Source organism: Oryctolagus cuniculus, chromosome 2, assembly GCF_051225735.1.
Source record: "Oryctolagus cuniculus isolate XC-2025 breed Fujian yellow rabbit chromosome 2, ASM5122573v1, whole genome shotgun sequence".
NCBI lineage: Eukaryota > Metazoa > Chordata > Mammalia > Lagomorpha > Leporidae > Oryctolagus > Oryctolagus cuniculus.
The window spans coordinates 16,213,340-16,229,899 of NC_142868.1; the positions used below are offsets into that span (position 1 = coordinate 16,213,340).

At 37.8% G+C, this 16,560-nt stretch overlaps 1 protein-coding gene across 7 annotated transcripts in view; it reads right to left on the minus strand.

Moving 5' to 3' along the window:
* KCNIP4 (potassium voltage-gated channel interacting protein 4) overlaps positions 1 to 16,560 on the minus strand; it is a 1,209,654-nt gene that overhangs the window by 156,182 nt on the left and 1,036,912 nt on the right. The window contains exon 2 of one of the 7 annotated variants that reach the window (XM_051842088.3): positions 1,469 to 1,570. The exons of 5 other annotated variants lie outside the window; for them this stretch is intronic. In XM_051842088.3, the coding sequence (XP_051698048.1) occupies positions 1,469 to 1,570 (102 nt within the window). Of the gene's footprint in view, positions 1 to 1,464; positions 1,571 to 16,560 lie in introns of all 7 variants that reach the window. One more of the 7 variants, XM_089326981.1, reaches the window with a different exon arrangement.

Sequence of the window (16,560 nt, forward strand, 5' to 3'; positions counted from 1 at the left end):
AATCCAAGTGTTTCTACAAAATAATGTGGTAAAATCTAGAGAGTAGAGATGTGGGATATTGCCTCAATCCCTAAAATTATTCCCCTAGCTTTTTTGTTGTTGTTGTTGTCTGTTTTTTGACAGGCAGAGTTAGATGGTGAGAGAGAGAGAGACAGAGAGAAAGGTCTTCCTTCTGTTACTTCACCCCCCAAATGGCCACCACAGCCGAAACTATGGCGATCCAAAGCCAGGAGCCAGGTGCTTCCTCCTGGTCTCCCATGCAGGTGCAGGGCTCAAGCACTTGGGCCATCCTCCACTGCCTTCCCGGGCCACAGCAGAGAGCTGGACTGGAAGAGAAGCAACTGAGACAGAACCGGCACCCCAACCAGGACTAGAACCCCGGGTGCCGGCGCTGCAGGTGGAGGATTAGCCTAGTGAGCTGCTGTGCTGGCCACCTAGCTTTGTAATATTTCATTTTCTATCAACAAAGAAAATTACCTTCGAGTTGTTTGATGTTTGAAAAAATTGTATGAAGGCATTTTTGTACACATAAAATACCTATAAATGTACATTATAAATTATAGAATACATCTTTACAAAATAAAGATGGGGAGTATGCTAACTAATTTGATGTTCAACCAGGCTAAGCCAGAGTAGCCAGCTATCTGGTGAAACACTAGCCCGAGTGTTGCTGTGAAGGTATTTGGTAGATGAGGTGATGTCTATAGTCAGTTGACATTAAGTAACGGGCAGATGGCTCTGAACAGGGTGGGGTGGGGGTCTCATCTAATCAGTTGAAGGGCTCTAGCAAAAACTGTCTTGCTGGAGAAAAGGTTCTGGCTCGACTGTAGCACTAATTCCTGCCTGAGTTTCCAGCCTGCCAGTGAACCTCGTGAATTTCAGCCATCACATCCCCTTCAGTTGCATGCAGTAATTCCTAAAAAAAAAATCCTTTTACATACATATATGTGTATGTATGTACACCTATATATGTGTCTGCACGAAGAAGTACCTATTGGTTTTGCTTTTCTAGGAGAATGCTGACTGATAGAGTCAGCCAAGACGACACATTTGTTTAAATGGTTTATATGATATTTTTTCCCTGATCTAGTGAAACTCCTGAAGTTTGGTAGTATCTAAAATGCACACCCAGTTCATGTGCGGCAAGAAACATACAAGGTTGTAGGTGCCCAGCTGCTCTCCAGTTACTTGAGTCCAGTCCCCACTCCTTAGGACAACCAGAAATGTTTCAATATATTAAAACACAGGCTTCTGTCACTGACACGGTGCTGTCAGCCTGCCGGATGAGAAATGCTGTATAACCACACAACAGTGCTCCTTTTAGGTAAACAGGAGTTCATCCATAGAGTGGCTTCTGCAGCATATGACAGACTGATTCTTTTCAGTAGCAAAGAACGGCAATGCACGCAGACCAAAACAAACAAACCAACAGTTAGGGGGTGGAAAAACAAAACCAAACCAAACTTGCTTTGAATAGCAGGAGACGACGTTTTGGCAGCTGAGCAGGGCAAGAGCTTCATGAGCCGCTCTTTAATGCTGCGCTTGGTGCTGTTCTGAGCGTAGAGGAAACCTAGAAGATACGCGATTAATGCTGTTAACGCGGAGAGCCCCGTGCCACGTCGCAGCATTTGTCAGGGAGGCCAGCAGGCAGGGTTGGGTTGCAGTCATGGCTCAGGCAATCAGGCAGCGAGCAGTGAGCAGGGACCCCGGAAGGGGGGAAAAAAGTCCTTTTTTCAGGTTTTTCTTCCTTACTTAGGCTTTCTTCTTAAAACTTTTCCTTTTGTTGCTTAAAGAAATGATTAGCACATGAAAAAAGGACCACAAAAGATATTACTAATGGCAAAAGCAAAATTTGATGGGTGGTTTGTTTTTGGTCTAAGATCAGGAATAATGTAAGTATCAGCTGAAGAGTTAACTGTGATGACATTTCAATATTCTTGCCAGCCCTAAGGGCCCACATAATTTTCTGTTCTCATTGCTCCCTATCTCTGATTACAGAGGCGATAGATGCTCTGCATAAATCATTCGCACCGCAATCACCTGTTAGTACCATTGCCTTCTCTGAAAGTGAGACAGTCAACAGCCTTGGTATGCAGCTACATTAGCATGTGCTGACACGCGCAGGGATGTGATGGTCCTTCACATTTTTCAAGTGTGGACATTAATGAATGGAACTTATTCAGGCACAGTAATTCCAAAATAAGTGAGGTGTGTTTATAAAACGTTAACCCAGGAATAGACGGAGCAGTATCTGTGACTTCAGATCGTTGGAGAGGACTCTGGGAAAATCAATAGTCACCAGGTCAGTAAGCTAGCAAATGCCAGAAACAGCCGCCAGGAGCCAAGAGTCCAATGGCATGGACTTACACAATGAGATTGTTTGGAAGTCTGAATGTTCATGGTAATTCACACCTCCCTCAGTTCAGCTGGGAGGTGTTCAAAATAAACCAAGAGCAAGAGGAAACAGTTTAAGTCAAAGTCAGGCTGTCTTTGGAATATGAATGTGGCAAATCTATCACTTGTTCTTTTTCTGCTATATAGTTACCACTTTGGAATTATAAAGAAGTTCTGACCACAAGACTATTGAGCCATTTCCCTCTGGAACTGTTCCACTGCAATTATCAATATCTACTGGCTAAAAGATGTGGATGGGGAGGTGACAACATGAAGTAGTAAGTCCATAAATCAAATCATTCTCCTATTTAAACACTCTTTAAAATGCTCATGTTGTTCTTTGTGGGAAGAAAAAACACTCTTCCTGCCAACGACCCCAACTCCTTGCATGATCTGGCCCTGCCTTGACCTCTGACTGCATTTCCAACCTTGCTTCCTATTGCTCTAGATCATCAACCATTGACTCAGCCATCCTTCTTGCTGGAGCTCAGGCAGTGTGCCTTCCCTTTAGGAGTATGTGCATGACTTGTCTTGCGTCTCACTTGGTATCCAAATGCTAACTGGGGATCTGGCATAGAAAGTCAATAAATATCTAGCAAGTGATTACATAAATTCTCTTTGTATATCGAAAGAAGCCCAATTGCATTTCCTAGGTTGGTGTCTAAGTGAACGCAAACTTCTAAGATCAATCTGATTCACCTACAACCGACTTTCCCTTGTGCCTTCCTTCTCTATTTCTAGGACACATCCGCTCAAAAACCTTCTCCTTTGCAAACTTCTCCAGGATGTTACCATTTTGCTGTAGCTTCCCAAGCTGGCATTCTGCTCCTTCTGTGTAAGTAATTTCCACCACCTACCCCAGGTATGTGCTGTTCCCTCAATCTGGTCAGCCCTTCCCTGATGACCAACTTCCACATCCCAAGGCAGCCTCGAAACCTCATTCAGACATGCTTCACTCTGAAAACTTTCCCTCTTGTGTCTCTAACTGGCCTGAGGAAGTGAGACCAGAAACGACCTTCCCACTCTGCTCTATCCCCCCATGGTTCTAGCATCACACTCTGTTGTTCCAGATAATACACCCTGTGGTGAAGAGTGATTCTATTAGACAAAGTTCTAGCAGCCCTCTGAAGTAGGACACACCTGCTCATTTTACCTCTTACCCAGCTCCTTTGATTCAGATCTGATTTCTACATATCTAGTCAAAATTAGAATTATCCCTGACACTGAAACATAACCCAGTCTCAAGAAGTATTACCCAGTTGCTTGATTTCCACCTTTTCCCTTAAATTTTGATACTTGCCAAGTGCAGGCTCAGGACAGATGCCTGGACCCTTGGGATTAGAAATGGTGGAAGGAACCTCATACTTCCGAGGCAGTCATACATATTAATGCTTTCCCACCCCACCCCACACATATCCCATACTTGATTTGGTAAGGTAGACAGGTTGCCAATAGAATTAGGAGTTAGGAATCTCAGATTTTAGTTCCTGTTTTACAACTTCAAGCAAACTCAATTTGTAGAGATCACTAAACTTCTTTGTATCTTTTTATTCTAAGGAACATTGGTTGTCAAACAGGATTTAAAGGTCCATTTTTTAGAGTGTATTTTAAATACAATTCATACTGAAAAGGAGGAAGTCAAAATAGCCATGGTTGCAGATGACATGATGTACATGGAAAAACCTAACCACTGAAAAGCTGTTAGAACTGATAAATCAATTCAGTAAAGTTGCAGGTTACAAAACAAAAAAACACACAAAGTAAACATTAGTTTTTCTATATGCTAATGATGAACTCAAAGTAGAAACTAAAAAGAAATCCCATTCACAATAGCCAGAGAAACCCCAACTGTTTAGGAATAAATCTAACCCAAGAAGTGAAATATCTCTGCAATAAAAAATTTAAAACAAAGAAATCATCAAGGACACAAAAAATGGATATTCCTTGCTCATGGATTGGAAGAATTAATTCATTAAAATTGTGTAAACTACCTAATGAAATCTCCAGATTCAACTCAATCCCTATCAAAAGACCAATCATATTCTTTACAGAATTATAAAAAAAAATCCTAAAATTCATATGAAATCTATAAAACTCAGGAACAGCCAAAGTGATCCTGAGCAAAAACAAAACAAAAAACAAACAACAAAACAAGGTCAGACATCACAATACCTGACTTACAAGCATACAACAAAGCTATAGTAACCAAAACAACATGGGACTTACATAAAAACTGACACTAGTCAATGGAACAGAATCACAAGTTGACTGGAATTTACAGGGCTAGGAGAAGAGAGAAAGAACGCATGTATGTGTTGTCTGGAAGGTTGGAAATCTGCATCAGGATAGGATACACATGATCAGAGTAAGGCTTCATAATGCTTGGCAGGCAAAATTGCTATGGGGCTGAGAACTGAACTGGGGGTAAGAGACATTATGTAGCAGTAGAAAGTGTTGGAATTCTGACCCAAGCAATAATCATGATCATAATCATAATGAAAGAGGAGGAGGAGAAGAACATGAGGAGGAGGAGGGAGAGGAGGAAAGAAGGCAGAATCCATGATAAGAACCTTGGCATTCACTTGAGAGCTCAAAAAGGTTGTTTTAGAAGTAAAGGTAATTTCCTGGTATCAGAGCTATTCCCTGTGACCAAGGTAACAACTAAAATTAACCTATCTTAAAATATAGCAGTAAATCTGGACAAAAAGGAATTGCTAAACTATGGAATGGCTTATAGAATGATATTCAGCAGGTTTTAAAGTAATATAACACAATTCAAACTCTCTACAATGGGTCACAATATCCCTCACACTACCAAAAAGTAATAGACATATGAAGCAGAAGAAAAAAATTTCACCCATAATCAAAACAAAACAAAACAAAAAAACAGTAAATAGAAACAGATCTTATGATGGCACAGTTGTTGGAATAGGAAGTGAGTTTAAAGAAAAATATGATCATAATGAGCATATAGATGAAAATTCTCAGAAGAGAATTTAAAACTACAAAAATGGACCAAATGGACATTCTAGAAATGAAAAGTAGAATATCTAAAATGAAAACATCCTTAGACTGAACAGTAGATAAGTTACTAAAGTTATGATACTGAATAGAGATCAAAAGAAATCATACAATATGAATCATAGAGTAGAGGGATAAGCACTGCCTTAGCAATCTATGCAATGTATCACAAATTCCAACTTAAAGTGATTGTAGAATGAGATGCACAAAGAAAATTTAGAAGATATAAAGGGCCAAACTGTTTCACCATTTTTTTGAACAAATGTCAATGTACAGCTCCAACAAACTTGTGGAACCTCAAGCAAAGATAAATACAAGAAGAATCACAGAGTTAAATCGTAGTCAAACTGTTGAAAATCAAAAGTAGAAAAGATACAAACATCTGAAAATGATAATATGAAAATGCTTTCTCATAATAGGGACCATAAAACAATTTAATTACTTCCTTATAGTTCTCAGGGGTATGGGCTATCAACCTGCAATTCTTTATGCTAGTCTATAAAAATAGTTGTTTTGAGAATTAAAGTGAAAAATGGAATATATTTTCAGATAACTGAAAATCATGATAATCATAGGCCATAGGTACAAATTATAAGAAATGGTAAAGAAATTTCCTTGGACTGAAGAGAAATGACATGATATGGAAAGCTGAATCAACAGGTAGAAATTAAAAGTATGGAATAATAAAAAGATGCTAAACAAAAGATAGTGAGTAATTTGTTTATAGCTGGAAAATTTCTGACAAAACTACCAAAAAGTTTGGACGAGGATAATTGAAATTTTACTCTTGTACTGTTCTTATGTTGTACATAAAGAGGTACAATATCAGCCCTAAGTAGTCCATAGTAAATGATTGAGACTTAGTCTAGATAAGGAATCTTTAGATGTTAAGAAAATAATTAAAAATAATGCAAGAAGTATATTCCTAACAGAAATATCTAAAATCATTAAGTCTGAAACAGAAATATAAGAATAAGTAGAAAATCCATAAATGGTGGAAAAATTATGCCCAACTCTATCAATCAGAAAACATCTTTTTCAAAACTGTTTCCATTTACTTTGCACAGTGCCTGACATATAAAATGTTCAATAAGTATCTACTGAAAATGAAATCAGACTATACATCTTATAAGATGGTCTCATAATCCTGATTTACATCTTTACAAATCTGCTTACATGGCATGATTTGTCAAGTTCTCTCACTAAATCCTGAGCCCGTGAAGGAAAGGCTTCCATTCTGTCCTCAACTGACTCATTCAAAAAACATTTGTTCAGCGCCTACTATGTGTTAGCCACTGTCCCAGGTGCTGTGAATAACACATTAAATAAACCAAAATTCCTATTTAGTGGACTTTACACATTACAGTTGGGGAAGAAAAAGTATAAAAAATAAGTAGCAAAATGTATATCATACAGAAAGCAGCGATGGAGCTCAAGACTTTTGGAAGGGGTTTGGATGGAAAACTTATCCTTTTATTTACTGTGGCCAGGGAAGACTTCATTAGAGCAACAATGCTTACATGAGATGAGAAAGTGTCTCATTCTATTTTGATTATTAACAACCAGTACAACATACTACACATTTTAGGTGCTAACATATATTTATTGAGTGATTAATATCACTCAATTTATTCAATATTTATTGCCACCCATCAATGGACAGATTAGTATCTTAAATTAATTGGCTATTTAAACTACTCATTCTGATGAGAATTTATTATCTTAGAATTCAGAATTAAATCTACCCCTTTATCCTTGCCTCTAGAGGTCAAATCAAACCATTCCAATAACAGCATTTAAAAAACCACACTCAACAGAAAAATAGAGAGTGAGTGTGCAAACATGTAGCCCACTGTAACTGTGAAGTAACTGAATGGAAATGTATTTGCCCAATAGAGAAGATTGCATCTTACAATGCCTACCATTACTGAAAAGAGCCTATCATCTTTCATTTTCCTACTCCTGTAGACCAACAGTGGTATATGCAAGTGACCATTTTCCCCTAGCTGCTTTGTTACACAAGAAATGCCATTACATGTAAATGTCAAGTTTCAATGCTGAAAGATAGGCTATGAATTAGGAATTCAACAATGGCTGATGCAGGTTACAGAAGTAGTAATTTTGTATAACAGAATTATGCTTATCTTCTTTCCTTTTTGCAGTACTGCTGATAGCAAGAACGTACACTTCCCACAGCTCTGCTTGGAAATAAAGGCTCCTACTACATAATTCACAGACCTTTTCAGTTTCCATGTTGTGCTTTTGAATTATAAGATGTTTTTCTTCCTAGATTCTAAGCTTGTGGATGTCTGGTGGAAGAAAATGGCTAATAACGTTTCAACAGACATGATGTCTGCCCATGGATCAATAACTATGACAAAAACCCCCAAGAGATTCAGAGGCACTGTGATCCTGTCTGTATCTCTTTGAATCAGTGACAAGTTGGTTCATTAGCAGTGCCTTGGGTGCTAGGGGTAGGAGCTATATTCTTCTCTTGTTGCAAATGTGAACTCATCAGCCAGGATGTCTGTTTTTCACAGGGCCTTAAAGCTCATATACATATAAACCCACCCACCATACCCAGAGAGAGTTGGTTTTTCAAATTCATTCTTAAAAATGCAGGATCCCAGATAATTTGGCTTCATACTCTGGTGAGGATCTTTGCTAAAACTTCCTTGCAAACCATTCCAACTTCTTTTGGATTTTGCAGACAGCTCCAAGTTTTTTACCTTTATAATGGGTAGTGAAGTGTGGGTGACTGAATATGAGGGGATATACCTCCACTTCATGTTATAATTTCATAAATTTTAAAGGCAGAAAACTAAATTTCTAATTAACCCATTTTGTTTTACCAGTTGTGCAGCAGTTACTTCCCCATTAGTTAATTCAGAAGGAGGCAGCCAGAAGGTGCTTACATTTGCTGTAAATAATGTTTGGAATTTAAATGCAAAGAGAGTAAATTGGACTGTGCTCAGAGCTAGTCTGTGTCAGCCTCGCAGTTTCTCTCCCTGCCTCTCTCCGCCTCTGCCTTTGTCTCTTCTTGCTCTTGCTCTTTGTCTTGTCCCCTTGCTTCCATCCTGTCTTTCAGTCCCATTTGTCCTTGCCCCTCTGTCCCTGTTTCCTTGTCTGAGTCTCTTTGTCTTCTTATATCTCTGCTCATTCTTGTATCTCTCCCTTCTTTCTCTATTTTGTCACTGTCTCTCTTTTTGACCCTGATCCCGTTTCCCTCCGAATCAAGGTTTGAGTCCTATTGATCTTCTTCAGCTTTGTGCTGTGAACTTCATGAAATGTTAATAGACTGCTTTAGTCAACTGAACACAGAATTATTATTGTAAATTCTCCTAGACAAATGTTAGTTAGCAACAACATGATCACAGCTAAATTGCTTTTCAAATCAAGAGCAGGTGGAGGATCCCTTACCTGAAATACTGTGGGCTAGAAGTATCTTGAATTAGCAAGTTTTTCAGATTTTGGAAAACATGTTTAGATCTAATCAGTTGAGCATCCCTAATTCAAAAACCTGAAATCTGGAATGCCCTAAATCCTAAGCTTTCTGAGTATTATGTTGAAAATCAAAAGTTTTAGTTGGGAACATGCCCACCTGTACTAAATTCTTACTACTGTTCACATTACTGCCTGGCTCTACTGGTAGAAGTAGCTAGAGATTACTAATAGTGAGCAACAACATGGAAAAGGTATGAGTTTTCTTCAGGATTTCATTATTTTAAATCTGAGAGGGAGAGAGGGACAGGGCTTGGGCTAAAACTCAAGACCACAAATTCAACCCCAGTCTCCCATGTGGGTTTGCAGGAACTGAATTACTTGAGCTACCACTACCATCTCCTGATATATACATTGGTTGGGTAAATTCCAAGGAGTGGGATGGCTGGGTTGTATGGTAGGGCTATATTCAGGTTTCTGAGAAATCTCCAAACTGATTCCACAGTGACTTCACCAGTTTGCATTCCCACCAACAGTGGGTTAGTGTCCCTTTTTCCCCAATCCTCACCAGCATCTGTTGTTAGTTGATTTCTGTATGTGAGTCATTCTAACTGGGGTGAGGTGAAACTTCATTGTGGTTTGGATTTGCATTTTCCTGATGGCTAGTGATCCTGAACATTTTTTCACGTGTCTGTTGGCCATTTGGATTTCCTCTTTTGAAAAATGTCTATTGAGGTCCTTGGCCCATCTCTTAAGTGGGTTGTTCGTTTTGTTGTTGTGGAGTTTCTTGATTTTTTTGTAGATTCTGGTTATTAATCCTTTATTGGTTGCATAATTTGCAAATTAAATATGTAAATCTTTAAAAAATGTTCTGGCTTAGATGAAAAATCACTATTCTATGCTCCCATAGACTATCATTCATTCATTGTCTAAATTACTATTTTGTTACACTGTAAAACATGTAGATGGTGAAACTTCATTTTGAAAATATCTAACTAGTATTAACAATGAAAAAGGAAGCAGAACATGTGAGCATATCAAAGGCAACTTATACAGTGGAAAGTTTTGGAGTTTTGGCGTCAGTAAGAACTAGTTTGAATCTAAGTTTTGCCAATTTAAACTCACTGAACCTCTTTGATCTCACCTGTATCATGAGCGTAATAATAATGCCAGTCTTTGCTGTCTCCTAGGGAGGGTAAGGGTTCAGATGAGGTTATGCTTACACAGCTCCTGGCTAGGTAGTGTTCTTCCTTATCCAGTGCATGATGGGATAAGTGTGCTTAAGGCTCAGAACTCAATGTGAAAAAGGAGTATTTCAAATATGACAGCAGCATCTTTCCTTGATACAGCAGCAATAAAGTATCCCAAATCCAAATCACTACCTTGTTACCACTTTAATAATTTTACTGTAAATATGAATTAAACATTAATCCTATCATACCATTTCTCTTCTCCAAGATAGCACAAATAACCCATATTTACTGATACATTTTAAAAATTAATTATTTTTAATGATCAAGCACTGAAACTTCAAATGCTCTTCTGAGATAAGTCAGCCATATACTTAAAACCAGAAAGCCAGTTATAGCTAAGTAACAGCTGCCCATAAGGGATGCTGGCACTGTAGGCAGAGGCTTTACCAGCTACACCAGTGCAAGCCCCAACAACTTGTTTTTATAGTGGTGATATAAACTGGTTCCTGATGGGCTAGAGTTGGAGCATAGCCTTGGCAACTCATGACTAGAGCCTAGGGAGATTACTGATGCCATAAACAAGAGTGTCCAATTGTTAAGTCAACAACAGGAGTCACTGTGTACTTACTCCTCATGTGGGATCTGTCCTTAATGTGTTGTCCAATGTGAAGTAATGCTATAACTAGTACTGAAACACTATTTTACACTTTGTGTTTCTGTGTGGGTGCAAACTGATGAAATCTTTACTTAATATATACTAAATCAATCTTCTGTATATAAAGAGAATTGAAAATGAATCTTGATTGAATGGAATGGGAGAGGGAGCGGGAGATGGGAGGGGTGTGAGTGGGAGGGAAATTATGGGGGGGGGATAAAGCCATTGTAATCCATAAACTGTAATTTGGAAATTTATATTTACTATATAAAAATTTTTTTTTTAAAAAAGGAGTGCATAATCCCCCTTTTTGTCTCTTGGTCTCATCTTCTATTTTATTCTCTTAATTGTGCTCTGTCAACCTCTGGTCCCTCTGCCAAAAAAAAAAATGTCTTATCTCAAAAACTTACAGATCACTCCATCACCTCCACCAGATCTCTTATGTTATCTCAGTAGAGCCTTCTCTACCTGAAAGTCTGACCCTCACATAACCAGTCTTCATTCTTTTGTTGATTTTTTGTCACATGGATTGGTTACTGTTATGTGCTGAATTCGGTTTCCATAAATTCCCATAGTGAAGTCCCGACTCTTAGTACCTCACAGACGGGGTCTTTAAGAAGATGACAAAGTTAAAATGAGAACATTGGAGTGCTATCTTAGACTAATATGATTGATGTCTATGTCCTTGTGAGGAGACATGAGACCCTGGGGATGCACAAGCATGAAGAAAGGGCCACAGTTGGACACAATGAGGAGGGAGTCCTCTGAACAGCAAGGGAGAGGGCTCAGTGGAAACCAAATATTCTGACTCCTTGATCTGAGAATTTAAGCCTCCAGAACTGCAAGACCATATATTTCTTTTGTTTAATCCACCCAGTGTGTGGCATTCTATTGTGGTAGCCTATGATAATTAACTTTATGTGTCAACTGAACTGCAGTGAAGGGTGCCCAGAGAGCTGGTTGAACGTTATTTCCTAGTGTGTCTTTGAGCATGTTCCAGAGAAGATCAGCACATGTATCAGTAGGATGTGTGAATTAGACCCATCATCACCAGTGTGGGAGTGAATCATCCAGTTCTTTCAGTCCTAGAATACAAAGGCAGAAGAGGAACAAATTCTCTTTGGACTGGAACATCCATCTTCTGCCTTCAGATATCAGTGCACATGGTTTCAGGACCCTTGGTCTCGAAAAATTACCCCAGTGACCCCAATCTGATCCCAAATCATTTACACAAAAAGCTGGTCATGGGAAATCCTTGGCCTCCACAATCATTGAGACAAATCCGATAATATCTTTGTCTCTCCTTCTTCCCTCTCCCTCTCCGCCTACCCACCTTCTTTCTCTCCCTCCCTTTCTTCCTCTCCCTCCCTCCCCCTCACTCACTCCTTCCCTCCCTCTCTCCTCCCCCACTCTCTCTCACACACCTAGTGGACTAATATAGTCAACCACATAACTTACTGTCTAACCTGGTACACCACTGAAAAAGGGGGAACTCGAAATGATATCCGGAAAATTATCATAAACTGACTTCTCAGGCATATCAAAACATTTGGTAGCCCTGTCAACAGTACCTGCTACTATTAATTTATGATGTTCTTTACTTAATTATGATTAATACTTTCATATTCCCTCCATATTGTAATTTCCTTGAGTGTAAGAACGTTTTGCATTTTTACTACTTTATACCTAGCATCCAGGTGTCTGCCACAGAGCAGTTTTCTCTCCAGTCCCCAAGAAGGTTGAATGCATAAATTTCAACTACAGAGATGTGGTTGCTATTCACTGATCTTTATGTAAGAGATAACTACTCCATGGGAATACTAATCATTTTGCTTTAGTCTAGGCAGGGTTCTAGGCATTTTACATATATTTTCACTCATTCTTATAATTTTGCAATCTGGATATGATCCCTATTTTGCATTCTTCCTAAATGCTTCAGAGTTTTGGTAAATTCTCCTACAAACCCTTCTTATTAGCTAAGGATTCAAGTTCAGGTTGAATCTAATAATAATAATGATGATGATGATGATGATGTTTTCCTATTCTTTGCAATTAGAAGACAACATTAAGGAAGATTTCCAACTTACTGAATCTGCTAAAATGATCAATACTTATTAGCTACAATATTGTTAACTGTACATGTTGAGGTACAGTGGTAGCCACAAATTATATCAACACAAATATCAGTCATATTCAATTAAACAGCATGATGTAAAGATCCCTAACGCTTTAATCCTAAATCCTCTAACAGCATAACAGAAAAATCAAGGACAACAAGTCAATGCCTCTTAAATGGCTATGAGCAGCTCTTCCCGCTAATTTAATTTTTAATAACTAACACTCAGGCTCGCACACAAAGTGAAATATTGTCCTTGAAAACTGGCAGCTCTGCCTAATGATCAACATTTTTATTTATTAGAAACTGAGTCTGGAAAACTCTGATGTTAAAAATTCATCACAGCCGCTGAGGGGTTACGTTCTAATGGATAAAAATAATGACATGACAAGGTAATAGATGTTTTCTGATACTTTCTTATTACTATTTTGATCCCATGAAAATATTACCTAAGAGAACTCTTGTGAGTTACACAAAGCAAAAATCATATTTTATATGTAAATTTGAAATAGTACTATACAAATAATAAATCCTCGCAGTACATGAAAATGATGCAATATTCAAATTTTTGTTGCATTTTTCAAGACTTTCATTACTTTGAAGCAAGTAGATTGAATCAATCGTGCATTGTTTATGTTTTAGCTATAAGATAATATCTCAAAGTTTTTAAACAAACTGGCCATTCTGGTCAGCCTTATGGAAAAATCCATTGAGATCTTATATTATTTGAGGTCTTCCAGAGTATGTTTTTCAAATAAGATATAATCCATTTACTATTCCCTTTGTCTAGGCTTCATCATAAACACAGTTAGACTAAGCTTTTGATCCAGAAAATCCCAGCATCACTCCATTCAATTCTATTCAATTCTATAAATGTCTGTTGATCCTTAAGACTCGTTAGGTGCTCACTGATGCTTTTTCCTGGGAACTTAGGGGAAACATTTTAGTATAAAAGTGAAATAATTTAGAAGAAATCACCAAACTCCAGAGGCTGCTTCCTTGCCTACCTCTATCACTCAAAACTTACTGCACTGCATCGTATGCGTCAGATGCTCTTGTTCTTGCAGAGTTCCATGTTACTGAATACATGGCAGCTTAAGAAAATAGAAAGCATCATGTTTTAGAAATCTGCTATCACTAAACAATGCAAAAGACACATTATAAATGCTGTCGCATATAAGCTTCATAAGAATCATTAATTAAGAAACTGAACTGAGGGATGTTTTGCTTACCAAGATCAGATGCACTGAGTGTGGCCCACCCTAATCTGTATGCATACTACATACACCCTAAACACTATTCATGTTTCATTCATCTTTGTCTCTGTAACATCATCCATAATACTTATCATTAGCCATTCAATACATATTTGTTAAATGAATGCATCAATGTTGGTTGAATTTCAAAAGAGAAAAGGAGGCTATTTTTTATAAGTATTTCTGGTTTTGTTTTTTGTTTTGCTTCCAAATACTTTTAGCATTTCATTGGAACAATCTGAAATGCCAGATCTTGGCAAATCTGTCACTTGAAGACAAGGTGTTCAGAAACAAAGCCTTGAAAACTTGCAGATCCAGCGCTTACTTAGTGCATTTGTCAGGCTAACAGAGAAAATCGGCAGGAGGAGGAAGGGAGTCCAGCATTGTTAATAAACTTTTAATAGTCTGAAAAAAACAATGCTGCATAAGAAGGAACATAGTGAGTTATTAAACTGAGGTAAGACAGTCTTAAAGAGAGCAAGCAATATTGTGCTCTCAGGCTAAAATTTTGTAGGAAGTTTGCAAAAAAGACTTCCTGGGTAAGGAAAATTAGAGATCCTGTTTTCTTGATGAGTTAACCCATTGAATTCACTAGGATCCCAGGACTGTGAATGCATAGAATAGACTAGGACAGTTTGTCTAATAAATATACTTGTAAAGAAGATAACTCTGAGGTCAAACAAGGCTCTGGGATTTTGAACTCAAGCGATCAGAGTTCTACACTAATGATGATAGTGTTGCAAGCCATTCCATTTCGTTTTATTTTGTTTTTGAGCACTACCTAATGCTATCATCAAGAAAAAATACTATCAGATAAGCATGTTTGATCTCGGGGTCCACGTTTTACAAATGAGAATGCTCAGAAGCTCAGAAGGCTCAACTGCTATGAAGTTGAGACTCTTCTTTTGCTAGTCTTCTCATCTGTGATTACTCTTTAGTGCTCTTTCTACTTAAAATGTGACACTCAGACCATCAGCCTCATCTGGTAGCTTGTTAGAAGTACAGTATCTTTGGTCTACCCATGAGCTTCTAGGTCAAAATTTGCATTTTAATAAGATCCTCAGGTGATTTGTATGCACACTAAGTCCTGGAAAGCACCGTATACATCATGACATATTCGTCATCTGGAAAGCCTCTGATTTGGAAGCTTAATTCACTATGAAGGAGGGGCAGGCAGAGGGTACCATCGTTAGAATAAGCTTCAATTTATGAATCTCTTCAAAATATAATCTAATTAAAATGTTTATGACACCAATGATGCCTTTGCAATGTAAGTGAAGATCATAGCCTTGATTTTGCCACTTACTGTGTAACTTTGAGAACATTTCTTAACTCCAAGCGGATCAGCAATTTCTTGTGAATGTCAAATAGAACGAGTACCTAGAGTTGGCACATAGGGAGTGTCCTTTAAGCATGATATGCAATAGAGTTTAATTCTAGCTATCTATCTTACCAAGAAAGAAAACCAATGACTTCTAAACAAGTGCTCCTGGATCTTCACTAAACCAGACCTGTAAGTGTTATCATGGAAATTAACTTCAGGTCAGCTAAGCTCTATGGGCTTCTTTAGCATGGCACTGGTCATTGTCAATTTCTTGTGCATTATTCAGGAAGAAATCCATAACACATTTATGTACTTTTAATTTTAGAAGTTATTAATTTTATCCATACTCTTAAGAAGCCAAAATTATTTCATAATGAGGCTTTTGAGCTCTCCTTTTTGGGGACCTGCTAGGATGGCACATCTAGGGTTTAGTAAACTTTAAAAAAATAGTCTTAATGAGAAGAAGCCCAGATAAGCTCCCTATCACAGCGGTATTGAGACAAAAAGACAGATGACAGGTGACTTGAATTTGGGTGTTAAAGGTCACAGGTAGGCCATATGAATCAAGTCCTAAGAAAAGTGACTGATCATAGTAGGGTTACAACAAAACAGGAAATCATAGTATCCTATGATTTCATCAGTGCATGGAACTTTCTCTAGCATAGACCATATTCTAGGCCATAAAAGAAGTTTCAAAAATTAAAAAAAATTGAAATCATACCCTGTATCCTTTCTGACCACAATGGAATGAATCTGGAAATTAACAACTTGAGAAATTGTAGAAAATATGCAAACACATAAAGAATGAATAACATGCTCCTGAATGAACAGCGACACATCCTCCAGCTCCATCCTGCTTTTACATCAGGGTATTTTAAAGACAGGAACTAAGAACAAATGTGATGTCAGATTCTCCTTGTAAAATTAAAGATAATCCAAAACAAATGATATGAATATTTATGGGAAAATGCCAAGTGGTAGCACCAAGTCATTACTTAATAATAACTGAATATAAATGGTGTAAATTCTCCAATTAAAACATAGACTGGATGAATGGATTAAACAAACCAATCTATTTGCTGCCTACAAGAATCACTCCTCACCAAAAAAGATACAAAGACTGGAAGTGAAAGGATGGAAAAAAGATATTTCATGTTAAT